We start from the raw sequence: 20,980 nt of genomic DNA on the forward strand, positions 1-20,980 counted from the left end.
ACTCCTTTTGGGCGCTCCTTTCTTCCACTGGCGCGCTCTCCTCTCTCCGCTCTGCGCTCCCGCGACGCATTGTAACCTTTGGTAAGGTTAAATGTGAGCAGCGGAACCCGCGAATTGTGCCACGCCAAAAGGGGCGTGTTGAGTGGGGGGGCGTGGCAGGCGGAGTTGGGGGGCGAGGCGCCGACGCATTGGCAGGAAAATGGGATATAGGGATATCTGGATACCGTTATCCCTTGCAGCCAACTCGAACGTGTTGCATGCAACCTGTCCGTTTCGCTCTCCTTCCCTTTTCCCTTCCCACCCCCTCTGCACCACCCACTACTCCCACTTTTCACTTCCACGTGGGTGTGCTCTGGCTATAAACAGCACGAGCATCTGTGTGCGTGCAATAGTGTGTGTGAGTGTGTGTGGGTGTGAGAGCATATCTCCGTATCAAAATCAAACTGATTCAGCAGCTCCATCAGTATTAGTATCAGATGCAGCCGCTCTGCTTTCGCCTCTGCCGACGTCGGGTACAGTGAAGCCTCGCAGGGAGTACTCCAAGGATTGGTAAGTGCTATATTTTTTAGATAGTTTTATTGTTTTCTTGATATTCCTTCAATGTTTCGAAACAGTACGTGTTTTTTCATAGCACTGTTTTTAGCAGTTAGATGCATTAACGAGTTAGTTATGAATATTTATTTGTAATTTTCTTAAAGAATGAATACTTTATCGGCTAGTTACATATCCCACAGCAAAAAGAACTAACTTCTAAGTTCCATTGTTAGTAGGGATTAGCCAAGTAGAACTGTACACCCACTGGATGCCACCAAAAAGGGGAACTTTTTGGGGCCAATGAAGTAGCTCCAGTGCCGCCTGTCTCTGCAATGATTGAGATTAGTTTCCATTTCTTAATTGAAAAGTTGCTCTAATCTTTTGATATTTGTGGAAATTTGCCACAGAAATTTATCAATTTTCCGGCACAGCCTTGGCCGCCTTGGCGCCCACTTCGAACCCCCCTTGTTTCCACCCCCCACAGCCCCCGGGGAACTACAATTGCCCTTCTACCCGGCGAACTGCCTTGAACAGCAACAGCAATCGCCCTTCGGCTGCTGCTGCTGCTGCACTGAAAAAACAATTGGGGCCAAAAGGGCGGCGAATCTGATGCCAATTAAGAGGAAAGGTAAATTACCAGCGGAAGGCAAAGTTTTGAATTTCCTTTCATGACAAGTTTTGCCAGCAATGATAATATAATGAGCACATTTCGCGCACACTTTAACTCACTGTCAAAGTTTCCCCACCAATTACTCCATTGATTGGTAAAATAATGTGCAATTACCCAAAATAAATTGAGGGTATCAGTTACAAGACGGAATGAAAATATATTAGCCTTAACATTATATTTTAATCGTAAATAAATTAAAGTGCAAATAATTTTACACAACTTTTGTTAAGAAAAAATTATTTTCTAGTTGTTTTCGAACACTGGAGATATTTTCAAGAGATTTCTAAATTAAAAACCCCTCTTTTCCTCGCAGTGTGTTGCCGATGCTGTTGTAGTTGCTTTATTCCCTTGGCCTATCTCCCCACCCCCGGAAAAATCATCCCCGCCCCTCCCTCGCTCCCTTTGCCCGCTGGCACTTTTTGGAGGAAAGGAAAAAAGTAATTTTGTGCAACGATGCGACGACCCTTGGCCAAAATAAAAAAAAAAAACGAAAAGACACAAAACAGAAAAAGAAAAACAACAGCGGGAACAACAACAAAATTGTAATGAGAAACCTTTTATGGCACAAACACATGCTCGCTTTTCCACCCACCCCCGCCCACTTTTCCCGCCGGCCGCCCTTCGCCACCCAACCACCCAGTCACCCAAAAAGCCAAGTTATCTCTTCTGTTCTCTTCTCGTTTGCCTTTTAGTCGTAGTCTAATTTTATTTGGTTTGCTTTGCGCTTCATCTGCTCCTCCTTCTCCTTTATCTTCGTCCACTTCTATCTTTTGTCTACTTAGAATTAATAATTTTTGTTGTTTATACTTCTTTTTTTTTCATCTCCATCGTGTTGTAATACAATATGTTTGTAGGTCCTCTATATGTGTACAGCTGAGGTCAAGATAATAGCAGCAGGTCCTTGATTAAAATCGGATTAAGACTTTGGAGACATTCGTTCATCAGTTTATGGTAGAAAAATGTAATTTAAATTTTCATCGATATCTTACCTTAAGTTAAGCGTTTTTTTGGCTGACGAATTTCGAAGAAAACACAAAGAAATCCCACTGCTACTATTTTGACATCAGCTGTAATTGCTTTTGTTTTCATAGCGTTTTTTTGGTTGCCTTCTTGCTTACTTTTGTTTGTTTGATAATTTATATTACAAAATAAAAATCAAAAAGCCAAACAAGGTTGGGGCGAGAGTAGGGGTTAAGGGTGGTGGTGGCTAAGGGTTAAGCGGAGAGAGAGGTGGATTTTGGCAAATGATTTGGATTTGGCAGGTGGGCCCCTCTCCTCGTGCTCTCCCTCTCCCTCTTCTTCTGCTTTCTTGCTCTCTCTACCGCTGAATTTCATTTCTTTTGTATTTGTTTGTTTGGGTGCGCCTGTGTGTGTGTGTGTGTGTGGAGAGGCGGGGGCGTGAGTGTGGGCGTGTCCATTGGGAGCATTGGAGCATCTTTATCGAAATAACATTGTAATTGCTTTTTGATAAATGAAGCACGCGCTGCACAACTGACAGCCGAACAACAAAAGCAACAACTAAAACAAACAGCGCAAGCAAGCGGAAGAGCAATGCTCTCGCACCAGTGCTACCCTCTAATTTCTCTCCGGCAAGATCAAAAGCAATTGGAAGTCCAATTGGACGCCTAATTGGAAGCGCGTCCAAGTCCAAGTGGATTCGAAATATTTCTCGCACGTTAGAAAAAAATGAAACAAAGCACTTTGGATTCTTAAATATTTTATATATGGGAATTTACTTAGTCACTATTTGTTAACATTAGAAATTTGTCTTTGATCAAGAGATGCAACAAAAATCGTTTTGATTGCAGCTAAAACTGTTAAGTGAAAAAATGATTTGAGAAACGATTATCATTATCTTTATTTCATAACATGCTTCACTTAATTCAAAGTTCAAGTATTTATCAGTTATCAAAAAAGCAAATAAAAATAACAAAGTATTTTATATATTTTCATATATTTTTTTGATATTTATATATATAAATATGCTTAGCTTATCAGGAAGAAGTTTATTTGGTTATGTTTGTTTTTGTTCTAAGTTCAAAATGTTTTCTTTATCAATTAACATTTGTATTGGTTATAAATACGTACAGCTAATTTTATATATTTTTTTATACATTCATTTGAAAACGTTCAGAAATAAGTGATATAAAAAATAGGAAAAGATTGAAATGTACATTCAAAGGAATCCAAGTTTAACACGTTTTTCAGTCCACACTTAGGTTGCATTCTTTGTTTCTTATCAAAGAATATTATATATACGCTTTAAATATAAGTATTTATTTGGAAGAGTTTAGTTGATTAACTGGAAACAAAGGCATGGAGCTTCAAGTACAGGAAAACCCAAAAAAAAAAAAAAAAAATAAAAAATATTAAATTTGGACTGAATAATACTACTGTTTGTTTCCATGATAGGCAGAGCATGCTCGACTATTCTAGCAAGGGGTATTGCCAGTGGACATGCCCTTGTTCACCAATGGGTATTGGGGTTATAAAAGCAAAATCGCTCGGACGTCTCACTCAAGTGTCGCCCAGACCTAATCCCCCCGCCTTGGAAGAGACCCCTTCGGAAATGGGCTGGGGCACCACGCACTCTGGGAAGACAATTTAAAATGTTGAAAAATGCTCAGCTAATTGGCAGTTGACAGCGTCGAGAGCCTGGGATTGGCTTGGCCCACAAAAAAAAAAAAAAAAAAAACACAACACAGACATCGGCAGGCGAGCATGGGTTAAGAGGCGGTACTGAGGGGGCTGCGGGGGCTGCTTTAGCTGTAGGGGCATATAAATTTAATTTGGTTTATAAAAAGTGCTTGAGAATGTGGAGTGCGTGGCGGAGCGGGGGATGCTGAAGTGGCCGAGCAAACAACAGCTGAAGCGAAAGGGGGATGATGGGGATGCGGATCTAATGGCAGCCAAGTGGCCGCCAAAGCCAACCCCCTTTTTGCTAATCCAAAAACATAGGAAAGGCTAACACAAAAAAAAAAAATTAAATTAAAAAAGTAAAAAAATTTAAAAAAAATATATATAGAAAGCAGCAGAGAGGCGAACGAAAAAGTTTCCCAAGCCGACGAAAAGCGAGTTTTTCGCAGAAAAGCGGCGAGGAAAGGAAAAGTTTAATCGGAAATTCTTTAGAGAATACTTTTTCGGCCGCGGCAAAGGAATTTTTCCATTTCATCTAGCCAAAGAAGAAGTTTCTCATAATCGACACCGACGAGACCCCTTTACACAATCAACCCCCCACGTCCCACGGAATGCATTTGCATATCCCAACTCTAATTTATATGATAAGTGCGAGGACGAGGACAAAAGGAGGATGAGGATGAGGAGGAGGAGGGGGGAGGAAGCAGAAGACAGGGGAGCCACAAAAATCGATGGCTTAGTTTTTTGATTACAAAGAGGGGGGTTTATACACATGCATGTATGTATATTCCCATGCCAACCCGCAACAAATAAAAGTAGCCAAAAATGAGCTGCAATAACAAATCAAATTATATTTACATAATAAACGAATAAAGGATAAATGTTGAAAGGGTGCCGCACATCCGCTACCATCCTTCTCGTCCGAATTTATTCATACACAGTATATATATAAATATGTATATATCTAAAATGTGATTGGCATATTTCGTATTTAGTCTTAACGAGTCTCTGCCACACAAAAAAAAAAAAAAAAAAAATAAGAGGTAACACATTTGGATCGCTTAACTAAACTAACTAAAATTAAACTAGGACTGCATTGTATATGGCAATGGGTTCACACTACACAAGGTTCTCATCACTCCGGAGATTCCATTTTGGGGAAAGAAGATTGGTTGGGTCTTTCTTATTTTCTTTTTTGATTTAATCGAAATTCACTAATTGATACTACAACCATTGGAGCAGAGACACTAAAAACATACGAAACTTATGTTTCATCGAAAGCAGGAACACTCAATTAATTAGATTAGGTTGTTCGCTCTTTCTTCGAAATCTTAAGTAGAACTTTCCCTCAGGTTGGGAGACACACCATCTTCTTGCCCCTGGAAAACGTTCCACATCCTTAAAATCATAGGTTAACAAAACAATGGATTGTTTAAATATAAATAAATTAGGGCTAAAATATGTACAGGCATTTTGCGTAGCGAAGTTATGTTTTCTCAGCTTAGATCTTTAGTTAACCGTATTAACCATTTAACCATAGTTTAGTTTAGTTTACTTTAGTTAGTTACTTTGTTACTTTGTTTTTACATGCTCAAGTACAGTAAGTCATTTATAATAGTTTACTTTGTTGTTAATTCAATTGAGTTTGTCTAGGTATAAACATTTAAAAATTTTGAAAAATATTTACTTCTGATTTAAGTTGCGTTTTTGTTAATTTGTAATTCCTTTTTCTTTTCCTTTAGCTTTTTATGCACTATGTTTCATTTAAGTTTTAAGACGACGAAAAATGGAAAAGAGATGCATGATATTTTGTATTTGTATTAATTGGTATTTATTTGTTTTTAACCTGAGATAAAAACAAATTTATATTGTTTGTATGTTTGCAAGCGAGCGACGACGATTGACAAAAAATTTGTAGCAATTTGTTGCATTTAGTTTGGTGTATGTAGTTGGTTGGCCGCTGGCCCCTAGTCTATTATATAATATAATATAATATATATAGTATATAATAATATAGTATATATATATATATATCTATATATATTTGTATCCGTAACCGTAACCGTTAACGCATCTGCATCTGTATCTTTATCTTGATCTCTTGCTGCTCCTGCTTGTATAACTATGATATATGTATATGCATGTATATAGTAAATGCGTTAAATGTATAATATAGTTGGTATATGTATATAGAGCTATGTATGTATGTTAATCATGCGTGTATATGTATATGACTGCGCTGGTTTGGCATTGGGATCTACGAATGGCAGAGGATAAAACTTAACTTAGTTGAGCGAAATTTGCTTGACTCTCCAACTCAATTCAATTCGAATCGAATCTGATCTATCATATCGAATCAAAATCCAGGATTTAATATTTTGGATAGGAAAGGACTAACTAACGCGGCAAGGGGTATGTACACAGTTCTCTTCGCGTCCTTTGTTCATTTGTTTTTGTTTTTGTTTTTGGGGTGCAGAATATCACATAGTCAGACATCTATATATATACGACTACAAGTTCTCCGGGCAACCTCCGCCTTAGACATGCAGCGTGGAGGCGTCCAGTGAGTTCCTCGAGCTGCTCGAGCTGCGACCTATCAACGTGGCCGTGTCCGCACTGTCCGCATCCAGAGGGAATCGCTTGCGCTGCGGACGCAGGAAGAGGAACATGACCAGCAGGGCCAGGAAGAAGGCCAGCGCCCCGAAGGCCGGATAGACCACACCGCCCAGTTCGCTGGGCGTGGGCAGCGCACTGATTATATACACACGATCCGTGGGATGTGGAAGGCGAATGTGCTGCGAGTGCTCCAAGGCATCGGCATGGTCCACTGGCTGCTCCGCGTGCTGCATCTGGGTCCTCGATTTACTGGTCGTCGTGGTGGTCGTTGTCGTGCCCACCAACTGGCTGGTGTCCACATTCAGCTTGATCGAACGCCGCATCAGACCCGTGAGCTATTCAATTGAAATCGGAAGAAAGCATATAGCATATATAGTCGTTGGATGTGGAAGAATGTAATAGACAGGCGGTTTAAGATCGTAAAAAACCTATACTTTAAAGATCATTTCTTCTTAACTTCTATAAGCAATCATAAAAACTTATTTGCTTTGCTTGTGCCCGAAATCTCTTTATAGATTAGATAAGAAGTTGTTGATAAGAAAGCATCTTGTATACTTAACCCGCATTGGGTTAATCCTTAGTTTAAACTAGTTTCGAGTGAAATTTCTTTTATTTAGCCGCCTCATTACTACCATTTACCATCAAATGGATAGTACGCCATATATCATATGTTACTAAGATCTTAACTATTAAACCCAGTGCCTAATTTTGTACCATGTTCTTCTTATCTCTAGATATCAAACTTAATGAGTGGACTCACCCTGTGCTTGCACTTGACCTGGATGTTGTAGACGGTGTCCGGCCACAAGGAGAGTTCCGCCCGGGCGGTGTCCGTCAGCAGATTGCCGATGAGCCCGCCGCCGGACACCTCCCAGGTGATGAGGCACTGGCGCGAGGCATTCGCTATCATCTCATCCCAGCCGATGTCCGTGAGGACGAGCGACTCCTGGCGCTGGGCCTTCAGGATGCGCAGCTCGAAGGGTGCCATCAGCTTTTGGCAGCACTGTGGTGGTGCGTAGTATGCAGGATTCGAGGATTGCCAACGATGCGGTGGAGCACAAGGACAACGCCCCGGGCAGGACACACAGGTACGGTTGAAAAGGGAGAAGAGGATGGTAAAGTTAGCTATTTGTCAATTATTTCTTGTAATTATGTGGCGCGCCCGCAGGTAGGCAATGAAATTTGTTCATCCTTCGGTTGCCACTTTTCGCCCCCGGGCGACAACGTTTAACCCATTAAGGCCTGGCTGTTTCGTTTGGCATAATTCATGTCCCTGCCGTGTAAGTGCCTAAAAATGTTTACGCACGGCAATTTGACAGTGGCAAAGGCAACAGAAACAACCCTTTTTCAGCCGGCTTGCGATAATAAATGTAGATTTAATTTCGGGCATTTAAAAAGATGCTTCTCCAGAGAAATTTACAAAATTGCACAAATTTCTAACAAAAATTAAAGTCGGCATGGCAAATAAAATGGAATGCTTGCAATGAAAATGATTGAAATTTAAACGGTTTTTTACGCTACACTTCAAAAGTTGAGTGATTTTTTTGTGATTTGATCAAATGCTCCACTAAATTATCATTCGATTATAATTCAGTTGCTCAGAGTTTTTTTTTTTTTGGCTGTTTTGAGCCGGCATTAATGGGTTAATGACATCGTTAGGCTGTCGCACAAAAGACAAACATGAATGGAGATACTTACGTTTGTGCAATCAACGGAATCCTTACAATAATGCCAGTCCTTGGAAAGCTGCAAGCAGAGACGACAGGACAAAGTTAGTTAGTGGGCGTGGCCTAATCGAATTTTAAGTAAGCTAGCAAAAAGTAATCAGGCCCAAGACCCCGGGCTGCCAGGACAAACAACAAGGAGTCATCAGCAGCCTCCTTTTGGCCCCATACCCCCCACCCCCTCCCACCAATCTCATGGCCCCAACAATAGACGCAAATTTGTAACTCGTAATAAAAGGCAAGCCAGGCAGCCAGCAAAAAAAAAAGAAAAAAATAAAGAAAAAATAAAGAGTCTATGTAGATATACAGGAGCGGTCAGGAAAATAGTGCTCTAATGGAATGAACCCTAAACGAGGAGTGCTAAATTTGCAGTTTCCAGCATAAACTAATCCCAATATTGAAATCAATAGAACCATTAAGTGATAGAGAATCGCACGCTTTGCCTAATTGTTTAGTTGTTTTGGGCAATTTTGCTAATCCGTTTGCTATTCTTCTGGCCGTTTCTGTGCACAAGTAAATGACCACAAACGTTTGTGTTCGTCTATGGCGAATTGAAAATTTCACGCTGCCGGCAATGAGGATAATGAGGAGGATTGCCGTGACAGGACGATGAGGTTGAGGATGAGGATGAGGATGAGGATGCGGATGATAGAGAGAGCAGGAGGATCGGGATCAAACCGGACTGCCTGCTTAGCCTTTGTCAACTGTCGCCTTAGTCTCAAAACAGCTGAACTGAACGCAACAAAATGGAACAGCGGGCAGTACGGAGTACGGAGTTCCAGGGCGCAGGACACGGGACTTAGGACCTAGGACCAGTAACCCCACCCCAACTCCTCCTCCTCCCCCTACTCCTGCTTCTTTGACGTCTGTCCGCAGTCCTTTTATGAATGAGCAGGCAGAGAAACGGACAGCTGAATGAGGAAATGGCAATGGGAACGAGTCATTAGAGATGGGTGCGTGACAAATTGTTATGACTCGGAATTTACAATATTAAAAAAATCAAACGAGGCGGATTCTCAATTCATTGGGCATTCGTTTTCGGTTTCGATTTCGGGGAGGATTGGGTTAAGTTGAAGTAACCCTAATGTTCGCTGCAATCCAGATTTATGATTATTGCATTCGCCGGCATTGAGTTTCCAAAATCTTTATCTACAGTCTCGCCCGATTCGTTATACTAGTTAATTTCGGTCCATGATTGAAATGTTAGCTTGATTTTATCAAGTTATTCATATAGAATGTGAGACTCTCTAATTTTTATTTTTTTATTTAATAAAGCAAACTTGCTAAGCCAACACACATTGGTTGGCTTTAGTAAAAATCAATATTAATAATAATAGCTGCCAACACTTGCACCTTAATGTTTGTTTAACATGAACATGTGTCAAATTAAGCCTTATCAAAATAAGCAACCTATTATAATCGCTTAATTGACATTCGACGAGCTTCGTGAGCACCTGTACTCATAATATTTAATTTTAATGCATTGGGTAAATATAAAATAAAGTCAAGGTGCTTTTTTCAAACAATTAACCTTTCTTACTACTAATGCTACTTCCCGTGCAGCTAAATCGTTTTTTTTTTTATATTTCGAAACTAAAGCTATTCCCGATACTATCTCGCTGGCTCAATCGCTCCCCTTGGCAACCTTAAGCCACTGCCACTCCGATGCTATCCAGCACATCCAGCTCACTCACTAAGCCCTTAAATGCATCCGTACTTTGTGCAAATGTAGCACAGCAACTACTTGCATCTGGATCGATCATCCATCATCCTGGGCAAAGGAAAGGAAAAAACCGACGGACAATGGCTGCCATCACCTTTTGGGCCAACTTTGACGGCGGCACTTTGTCATCATTACACAATAAGGCAGGAAAATCAGTAAAATCCGGGAAAACGGAAAGGGAAAATGAGCAGGAGGAGCAAGAGTGGCAGGAGTGGCAGGAGGAGCAGGACCAAAACCAAGCAGTTGTGGCAGATAAAAACGACGAATGCCAAAAGGAAAATCGCAAAGACAACATATTTTCCGCTCAATTGAATTTTTGGCCTCTGAAGATGTAGACGATGTAGTTGATGAGGGGAGGATTGCGTTTCCAACTGAAATTGTGGACAAGGATGAGGACAAGGATGTGGATGTGGATGCGAATGAGGGCCTGAACCTGAAACAACTTGGGCGATAAGTAACAACAATAAGGCGTTCAGAATGAATGAATAAACGAATGAATGACCGAATGACTGAATGAAAACGCTGAACTGGCAAATCTTTGCCCGATTTTCCCAGTTCCACAGCTCGCATTTTCCTTTTCCCACTTTCCACTTTCCACTTTCCACAGTCTCGAGTCTGGAGTCCATGGACAACTGCCTACTACCTGGCCGAAAATGTGTCTGGGCCAAATAAATTAAACGCAGGCAGCGACAACTTTTACATGCAATTGCCCTGGTATTTACACCCTCGGCACAAATGCACTTGAAGAAAAGTGTGAAAACTCCCACCTAAGAGTATGAAAATTCCCTTTGATGTTCGCATGTACATATGTATGTACGTGGGGGAAACAAGATTTTCCCAATTCAGGTAAGCGACAGTTAATCCTGCAATTTGTACTCTCTATTTGCATTCTTTTGAAGGGTTACAGTTAATACGATTATTGTTTTACTTTTACAACACTATTATTCTGTTATTTCTAATGCTTATATTAGTATTATAGTAAAATTACTAGAAGATGGCACTTTTCTCTTACATATGCTAACTTTGTTGAGCTATTGAACTAGTTTTTGTTTCGACAAGTGTGGCAACCATGGGCACATGACTCCCTTCTGGCCACATAAATTACCGAAGTTGGGTCAGTCAGTCAGTTTTTTGAGCGGCTTTTATGAGACACGTACGCAGATACGTACGTAGATATATTCGATGATTCCACCACCAGCAGCGGCCGAACTACGTGCCTTGCATATACATCAAGATCGAATCTTCCGGCCACCGCAGCACCCGGAACAAAAAATGCCGAATGCCACGCAGCCAACTGGAGCACCCGAGCGCACCCATCGCACCACCCATCTAACCCACCCAACCACCCAAACGCCCAACCACCCAGCACATATCCAAAGTGAAGGAGGAAAAGTCTTTCATGGTGTTAATTTGGCGCTGATTGAGCAACGCATTCGCATTTGGATTCGGAATCGCATTCCCCGTTCTTTGGATTCTCCTGTTCTCAGTAACCGATTCTCAGTTTTGGGGGTTGGATGGACGGTCGGACGGATGGACGGATGAATGGATGGGTGGATTAGTTCCAGTTAGTCCTGCGAACCGAGCATGAAATTAGCCCAGCCTGCAACCCCTAAGAACTTTTGACTTTCTGCGAGGCGAGGCATCCTGCATTACCATCACCACCATCACCACCACCTTCAGCAACTCCACCACCTCGACCACCACCACCCCATCCATCCCATCCAAAACTCTTGAGCGAACTTCAAAGGGCATATCGGATGGAGATGATGACGGTGATCAGGAATGCAGACAGCACACAGGCGAAAGCTTAAGTATTTCGTGCCTGAAATCTGCAATTTCGGACTAAATAATCAGCAAAGATTGGCATAACTAAAGCCGAAAAGCCTGGCCACATTTAAGGCTAAACAAGAAAGTTGAGTGCTGGAAATTTATGGCGAACATCTGCCATTTCAGTCTGAATAATCAGTGAAGATTAACTTATGTTATGTACGATATAAATGAACTTGTCTATTTGGTAATCTTTTTATAGTAACCTTAGGTTATAGGTTATATTAGGTTACTATAGTTAAGCAATGGCTAAATATTTCATATTTTACAGTGTTGTGAAGTGATTGGACATACAGTTAGTTGGAATAACATAACATAATATCTGAATAACCCGATTAGTCATGGCTATGGAATTTAATCGTAGGTTACACTCACATTATTTTGGCGACTCATGGATGCTTAAGTCGTATAATGTGCTGATATCAAAGTGCCACCGGACTACATACATACTACATACATACATATATGTGGACAAATAAACTTTGGCTCTATATTTGGACTTGGTCGTACTGGATGTGGCATTGTGGCATTGTGGCGTTTCCCTAGAACGATCTCGAGTGCCCCAGACGGTCCGAGTGTCTTGGCCTCTCGAGTTTCATCCCATGTTTCATTGTAAGTGTCGCCACAGCACTCATGAGCACTCCTCGTGGAGTCAATTGGGTTGACTGCCTCGTTCTGCCCGGTTCGGAATATCAGCTCGTCGGTTTCTCGCTGCCTTGTTTCCCCACTCGAATGGAAAACCCAATTCCAATTCCAATTCCAACTCTAATTCCAACTCCAATTCCATATACCAATCTAAATCCCATGCCGTGTTGCCGCAGAGAGCACGACTTACTTGGAAATCGGAGATGATATTTATACTCTTGTGTCTTTCCCACTTGATTTATGCATGTGCACTTGGCGGGGAGTTCCTCGGACCGAATCGATATGAAAATTTGATTTCATTTGATTTCATTTGATTGAAATTTATTAACAGTCCACAGTTGTCAGCCACCTCCATCCTCTGTTTCCGATATCGCTGACAGATCAGCGCGGTTCCAGGAAGTCACGCATTTAGAAATCAACTGGTTGCTTGGGTGGGAAACTTCTACTTCAGCGCTGCGTCTTGATTTCAATACTCGCACATCGAGGGGACAAATACGTATTCGAAATTATTTCGCTGGGGATCGGTTACATGCAGCGGTGCGGAGGGGAAACCCAATCCCCGGGGACCCAAAGTTTGTTTTTAGGGGAAAAACACAAGAAAGTGTCAACTCAGCGTACTAAATTTTGAAATTTCGGGGGTGGTGTGTGTGAGTTCTCTGATTCAGTAGTTCGACAAAATTTCAACTTGGATTTGTTGGTTGGAAAACTTTGTTATTCATATTGATTAGTTGGGCTTCAGTTTTGTGTATTTATTTGCTCAGCTTCGAAATAGCGGTGAGTTCAATTAAATGGAATATTCTATTTGCTTTCGAGAAACTGATAAGTGGGCGTTTTCCAAGACTAATTTTGTAAATGATGGAGTATTTAATCCGAAGTCACTGCATAACACTTGGCCATAAGTTATCCCCATTTGGATTCACCTTCCCAATTGTTTCTGATTTTTCGCGGTGATTTCTCAAAGTTTCGTCTTCTGTATTCCCCTTTGTTCTGCCCACCTGCTCTCTATTTTCGAAAAGGTAAAGGTTCCCTTTCAGCCCAACTTCTGACCATCCATCTGTGACAGCTTTGTACAAATTCGATCCGAGAGCTTTTATTCCTGCGCGGATTGTCTGGCTTTTATTTGTCCATTTTTTTTTTCTTTTTTTTTTTTTAGCCATTGTCTATGGACGGATCAAATTGAATTCCCGATCTCTATTAGCGACGCTCGACCACCCAGTTGACATCTTTCTAGCGACCGGCGGTGACTACCTGAGCGGTAAGCGGTATGCCAGCGACAACAACAACAACAACAGCAATAATAACCGGCAACAGAAGCAGCAGCGGCAATAGCTGCGATGTCAACCCGTAGATAAAAGATAAAAGACCCAGCGAGCGGCCATAAAAAATGACGTCGCCTTCTCGAGTTCCTCAGGTCTTTCAGTCCTCCAGTTCGCCAGTTTGCCGGGCTCTCCAGTTGTTCAGGTCCCGAAAACCGAGCCCATTGTCATTGTCATCGACGTCTGTGTCCGCGTCTCCGAACCTTGAAGGTCGGTGTCGTCCAGGGCACAACTGTTCCCTACACGGTGAGAAAAAACGGGGCGGGCAGCCGGAGGGCAATTCGGCATGACCTCAATTAGGGCAATCTTAATCGCATTAGCTGGAGAACCTGACGGACGGCACAGCGATGCACTTGAGAAGTGACGGGGAAAATGTGTCTGTGTGTTGGGAAAACTATTTTCCTCGAGCGTTTCTAGCGAAGTATCCCCTGGAATCTTAGACGAGTTTTTACCGCAAACGTAAATTCAACATGGATCAAAAAGTCCAAGGAAGTTATTCAACCCTATTCCCATTCGCCTGGGCGGCCATTTTTGGAAAATGCGGTTTTCGGAACTATGAATAAATTAGGAAAACCAGATGCCGCCCGTAAATACGATTTGAAGGAAATGAAAAATAACAGAAACATGCAAATTCACGGATTGTTAATTAACATGAGAATTTGAAGATACATGTCCACATGGAGAAGTCAATGATGCGTGCATACATACATGTATGTATGAATCAAGGGTTGAAAATGATGTTTGAATGGAAAGCAAAGCTGTAGTTACATAAAGATTTGAGAATTGTAAGTTTCATATGTGGGTATCACATATTATGTAACATATATAGATTTCATATATGTATACCATATGCAAATTGGGTATTCACCCCTGAAAACCCTTCGCATATTATTAGAAATCCAGCTGTTCCCTAATCTGCACTTGCCAATCCAAAATCTACATCGATCCTCCGACTTTATGTCAGTCATATATTATTTTTCGCTGTGTACACAGCGAATGCCCTATCGGTTATATGGCCGCTCAACTGGGCATACAACTGTCCATCAAACGGACTGGGTTCGAAACGGATCCGATACGATCCGATCCGAGGTCTTATCTCGGGTTCCCTGAGCTCTGAGTCTGAGTCTGGGGGTTTATGCGTCTGGGGTTTCTGGTGCTTCAATTGGGATTCTTAGTTTTACTCTTGCGTATATGTATACACTTGGATTCTTACCTGCTGATAGCAACTTTGACGGCATCTGTTTAGCTGTTTGCCGGCAAATGGAGCACTTGCGGGGGTGGGGGCGGTCGCGGCGACGGTGACGGCGGCTGTTGGGTCAGCAGCAGCTCCTGGACTGGATGCCGATGCCAATGACGAGGATACCGATACCGATAGCGATAGCGATAACGGCAGCGATTTGGATCGAGCGAACCCCGCCCCCTGGGCGACGGAGAGGGCGGCAAGGGCGCAGGCCATCAAAACAAGTGAGTGGAACATGTTGTCTTCGTCCTCGTGGTTTGCCTCCTCCTCCTTTCTCCTACGACTCCTTTGCTTGTTGTCGTCCTGCCACTCCCTCCTTTTTCTCCAATGGGCGTGGGCGTTGACTTGCACTCGTGTGTGTTGTTGTTGTTGTGTGTTGTTGCGCGTGTGTGTGTGGGCGTGGAGAGCGGTGTGCTCAGCAGATTGATTAATTGATTGATTTTGTTTGTTTATTTTCGTATCAAGTGGTGGTGCTGTTGTTGTTGTTGCTGCTGCTGCTGCGGCGGTTTTTTGCTGCTGCTGCGCTTGTTGTTATTGGAGCTGGCACATAATAATCGCAGCGTCGACTGCATTTAGTGAAGCGAAGAAGCAGTAAATCCTACTCTCTCTACCTCTCTTTTCGCTTCTGCTGCTCCTTGTGCTTCGCCCACTGCTCCTACACACCTCTTTCTCCGCCTGCCGCTTTGCTGCCCGTTAACTGTTACAGTTAACTGTAACTCCACATGCTGCGCGACACCAACAACAAGCTAGCTTACTTGTATTTGTATTTGTATTTGTTATTGTTATTCTTTTTTCGGTGTTCTCTTTAACGTGCTTTATTTGCTTTGACTTTTGTGCTTTTGAGTACCAAGCAGTAGTAACAGTAACACATGTGAAAAAAAACGGTTATTTGTAACGATTTTGTTAAGTATACACCCGAAAAAAAAGGCGACGACGGGACAATAACAAGAATAGCACACGCGCGACACGTAAAGGAGGAAAAATCTAATGTATACGCTGTGCGAAATTACAATTTCGATTTCAGGAGCCGAACAACCGAAAAACGAGCGTCGCCGTCGAGGGTTAATGCTGCTCTGAACGAAACCAACGAAAACAGAGAGCACGCGAGAACCGAATTCGAAACAGAGATAAAAGCAACAACAGCAACATCGCTGGCAACTACAACAAGCGGCAACAACTACTGCAGTGCGAGCAGCCCAGTTAGCTATAGCTAGATTTGGCTAGAACGGCGAAGGGTGAGTGCTGCGGACCCAAAATATTGGATTAATGTGAGTACTCAGTTTTTTTTTATTACTTTCTTCCTTACATAAATATATATAACATGTTCATAACATGCAGTGTTACTATATATTGAAGAATTCCTTCAACTGTTAAATATTTAAATGTTTAAATATCTTAGTTTAGCGGGTGAAAGACAGCTATCTAGCTAGTTTTTGGCCTAGTTCTCGAGCATTCCTATTAGACACCGAGCATCGAACTCGAGCAGCGAACATGTTCGGAACTGTAACTGGACAGGTTGCAAGTGGAGTCTGTGTGAAGTACCCACTGTGGTGTTTTGTGTTCTTGTTGCTGTTGTTGGTTGGATGGGTAGGGATGGTGTTCGGGCTTGGGTTTCGTGGGGCTAAGGTTGCAATCGGTTGCCTTGGGCTCGGCCTCTTGGGTTGGATTGGATGGGGACGGGGGAGCTAGCTCCCGGGTTAGCTCTTTGATGATTCTGGGGTGGCAGAGCATAAAGCCAAAACCAAAGGTTCTCCTCTCTCCACTCCACTCCACACCACTTCATCGCACGCCACTGCGGACATGCAGATGAATCAAAGCGGCCGCTGATTATAGCAACAATATGAAATGCCGCTACCCTTAACCCCCTATTGACCACCTTATAGGGGCATTGTTTATTTATACCCACCCTGTAGATCCACAACTCACCGCTGCTCAAAAACATCATAAAATCGGCGGCTACACACTGAATCCGCATCCCGGACCAAGGACTCCTGACCACGGACCCCGAACTACAGACCACGGACAATACGGACAGTACGGACACCAGACCCCGCGCAGCCCTGCGTGTGTGTGTGTGTGTGTGAGCGTGTGTGGAGATTTTTATAACCTCCATTTGCCAAAGTATAGTAAATTCTTTCAAAGCGTGTACTACATTTATTATTTAAGCCGCGCTGCCTCTGCAGAGTGCAGACCCCGCCCCCTTCCAGCCGGCTGCCCATTGTTTTAGTCTGTTTTCCTATGTCTGTTTCACCGTATTAGCCGCCCCACCCGTATTCCACTGTGCCCCCAATCCCCCCATCCCAGTCATCGCCCCTACTTCAAGTTTATTTGCATATTTTGACTTTTATGCGGCAAAAATATTACAGACTGCGCTGCCTGCCAGCAAACAATATCAAAACCCCCTACTATCAACCCTCCCCTTCCACGGACCCATCCCCCAGCAACGCCAAAAACGTTAATAAAGCTAGAGAAGAACCCGTTCTCAAAAAATAATATTAAAAAACCTAAAAAGTACAGTCCAACGTGGATATCTGCAAATTTGAAAATCGAAAAGGATATTCAACAATTGGCTACTGCGACATATTTTCAGAAACAAGCTTTTCAGAATTTTAGAAATTTTGAAATATTGAAACCTGTATGGTATGTATGTAAATGTATGTATTTGTTTAATTTGGTATACGATGTTGCACTGTTTAAACGAAAACGTGAAGAGGAAGTGGAAGTGGAAGCGAGGCGAAAAAACATTTTTTGCCCAACTTTTTTTCTTTTTCGGGAGTCCCGGGAAAAGTTTTGGGTTTCGGCTTGACTCCAGTGCAACATGTTGCATGTTGGATATTGCCAAAAAAGAAAATACAAATAAAACTAAAAAAAAATATGAAATGAAATGCCCGCAAAGAAAGCAGCAACCCACCATAGCGACAGAAAGCATACAAAAAAAAAAAAAAACAAAATAATAAATAAACAAAAAAACAGACAAGGTGGCTTGGAAATTTATGCGCCCATGGCGAGCCATTTGCAGTGCTCAACTTTTTGGTACAAACTCCCGTTTACTTAAGCCCCCCGAAACTCCCCTCTAACCCCACCACACCGTCCCCTTTGACTTTCCCACCACACGGCCATTTTCCATTTCATTCCGCCGCTCTTCGAATTTCCATTTTCATTTTGCGGTTTTTGTTGTTGCCAGCCAATAAATAAAAAGGGCCGCAACGAGAACGCGAAAAAAACCGTTAGCCCTGTCGCAACATAACGGTGAACTGTCGAAATGATCGCCAGAGAGAAGCTAATTAGGGAAGAACAAGCAGTCAGCTGAATGCACCGAAAAAAAAATCACGTACTTTAGCAATCAATTTCAATGAATTCTCATTTAATATAAAAAGTAGAACTCCACAGGACTTCCAGAAACTGAGTTTCGAATTAATATGATAAAGCTTTTTGTATTTCACTTTTGCACCAACAGTTTCCACATATTATTTCTTTCTAAATATTCTTACAGTGTAAAAGCTATGCTTCACACAATCCCGCATTGAACTAGCCTGATTCCCTTTACCTTAAAGGGTATAATGCATTCGATGAAAAGTATGTACACTTGTTATACAGAAAAAAGAAATCGGAAATATTGACTTTTAGTTATTATTCGCTTGATTTTCTCAGTTTTTTTATCATAACTTTTGAAATAATAATCCAAATATCTTATGTTATGCCTCGTTGAGCTCGTAATTAAATTTCCAATCGAACTGTGTTCAAAAAAGGAAATTCTATTTTTTGTCCATTTTTTGCAAATTTTGATGATGTTACCCCTTACAAAAAATGCGAAAATTTGGCCAAAAATTAATTTTACTAAGTCCGTCAAAAAATGTTATGGATAGTTAGTATTGGTAATTACGAGTAAAAAGTGATAATTATAAGAGCTTTTTGACATTTTTAGCCAAGTTATACAGAAAAAACCAATCGGAAATATTGACTTTTTTCAAAAAATCGATCTGTGTCTTTTTTGTGAAAAAAAATAATACGTTTTTTTATTAGAACATTCAAAAAAGAATTCCAAATATGGAATGTCATACCTCGTTGAGCTCGTAATTAAATTTCCAATCGAACTGTGTTCAAAAAAGGAAATTCTATTTTTTGTCAATTTTTTGCAAATTTTGATGATGTTACCCCTTACCAAAAATGCGAAAATTGACCCAAAAATGAAATTCCCTAAATCCTTCAAAAAGTGATAGGGATATTTAGTATTGATTATAAAGAGCAAAAAACAGTTATTCTCTTAGGCGTATGAACATTTTCAGCCCAGTGATGAAGAAAAACTCATCGAAAAAGTGATATTATAGTGCTTCGTATCAGAAAATGATCAACAGGTGGAATGTATATCAATGGGTATGTGCAGGTCGAGAGAATCACCTGCATTTTTTCTTTCAGACCGAGTTTTGATTTACGCACTGCGTAACGCACTTTTGAAATCACGACCAAACTTTGGGAATGGGGTAAAACTTTTCCGAAGCGTCTTTGACCAACGGCCCCCATCCCCAGCGCCGCCATCCCCCGCCTCCTCCTCCCCTCCCCTCCCCTCTCCCCTTTCGGCCCGATAAATCCAAAGTCCGGCAGCAGCTGGGCGCTTCCGGCGCAGCATTAATGAGGGGTTTGGGGCGCGAAGTGGGGCGTCGTCGGCCGATGGAAGACGGGAGACATGTAAGTAGAAATGAAAACGAAGCACAATGAGCACATCCGGCCTTGTTTTAGCGGGGGGTGGGCGGTGGAAGGGGCAGTTAATAGCGATAGGGGTAAGCCTACACTACGGGAAAATGAATCAATGCACTCGTCGTAGAGCAGGAAAATGAAAATGTAGATTATTCAAAACATTCATTGTAATTGATGCAATCATATTTACACCCGAATATCTTGGTGCTTCAAAAGTGCCAAAGAAAGTAATACAAATCTTGGCTTTTCCTCGCTTTTCAACATCTCAATGAGTTGGATTAGCACAATTTTCCTCTCAAATACCTTGCATTCGATCCTAGAAACTCAAAAGACATATTGCCAGCCATTTGTTACAGCCATCTGTGGATTTTGTTCGAGTGCAGCTGTTGGTTAGATGGCCCAGACAAACGGGCAGCAGAGTATTCCCCCATTCCCAACTTGGGGGCCATTAAGAAATTTGAAATTCTTGAAAAATTAGCAGTGCAACAGAAGTGAAGAATACAGCGATGCGCAGCGGAGAAGAAAGCGAAGCCAGCAGGCGAACTCTTCGCCAAGAATAATTAATGGAATTTTTGAACTTTTAGTGCAAAATGCCTGCGAGACAACTGCTTGAACAGCATTTTCATTGATGCTCCTCCTGGCGGCTGCATGCGCCACAAATAAATTTGTCGTCGACTCGCAGTGGCAGATTGTTGCAACTGCCACAGGCGAACCCCCAACACCAGCAACCCCCCCCCCCCCCCCCCCTGCACCACCTTGCACTGCAGAAAATACCAGGCGTTGTGAATGAAAATAGAGCAATTTGCATTATTCGCATTCGAGCAGATTTCGCTTTTAATGAATTGCACACAAGTTGCCAAGAAATAAAGATGAGCTGCAAAGTACGGTATGCTAAATGAGAGATACGTATGTACGTCTGCATCCGTCTGACTTGGCACTTTGTGTCTACTACCAAGGGGCTGGGCTCTTGGCTGCAGGATGGAACCACACCGAAGATTCCGAATGTCTGATACTGCGATTGGGGTGTCGGTATCTCAGGCTGTGTCTGGTGCTGCCGCAATCGGAATTCGCTCATCTCCATCAAAGTTAATGCGAAATATCATTTGCATGCGCAGCGTGCAGATACATAGATCGCCAAATGGGATATCAACCAGCAGCTGTGCGCCCGATTCGCCATATTTCGCTGTCAAAAAGAACAAGGGGCAATTAAGCACCAGCACGAATGCATTTCGAATGAACTATGCACTCACTGCGAATTTAAAGTCTACTTTTAGACAGCTTCTGGGATATTGGTATCATCTATCTATCAATCAGATGCTTCAAAAACGTTTGTTTCGAAACTGGCATACGCAG

At 42.1% G+C, this 20,980-nt stretch overlaps 1 protein-coding gene across 1 annotated transcript; it reads right to left on the reverse strand.

Annotated features, from left to right (window-relative positions):
• Positions 1 to 4,667: 4,667 nt before the first annotated feature.
• Positions 4,668 to 16,049, reverse strand: LOC6740037 (transmembrane protein fend). Its single transcript, XM_016180853.3, has 4 exons — positions 14,906 to 16,049; positions 8,156 to 8,203; positions 7,218 to 7,460; positions 4,668 to 6,792 (listed from the first exon to the last, which is right to left on the reverse strand). The coding sequence occupies exons 1-4, from the start codon at positions 15,167 to 15,169 to the stop codon at positions 6,379 to 6,381; spliced, it is 969 nt and encodes a 322-aa protein (XP_016038646.1). The 5' UTR covers positions 15,170 to 16,049; the 3' UTR covers positions 4,668 to 6,378.
• Positions 16,050 to 20,980: the final 4,931 nt, after the last annotated feature.

The sequence above is a fragment of the Drosophila simulans genome, chromosome X (assembly GCF_016746395.2).
Source record: "Drosophila simulans strain w501 chromosome X, Prin_Dsim_3.1, whole genome shotgun sequence".
Taxonomy (NCBI): Eukaryota; Metazoa; Arthropoda; class Insecta; order Diptera; family Drosophilidae; genus Drosophila; species Drosophila simulans.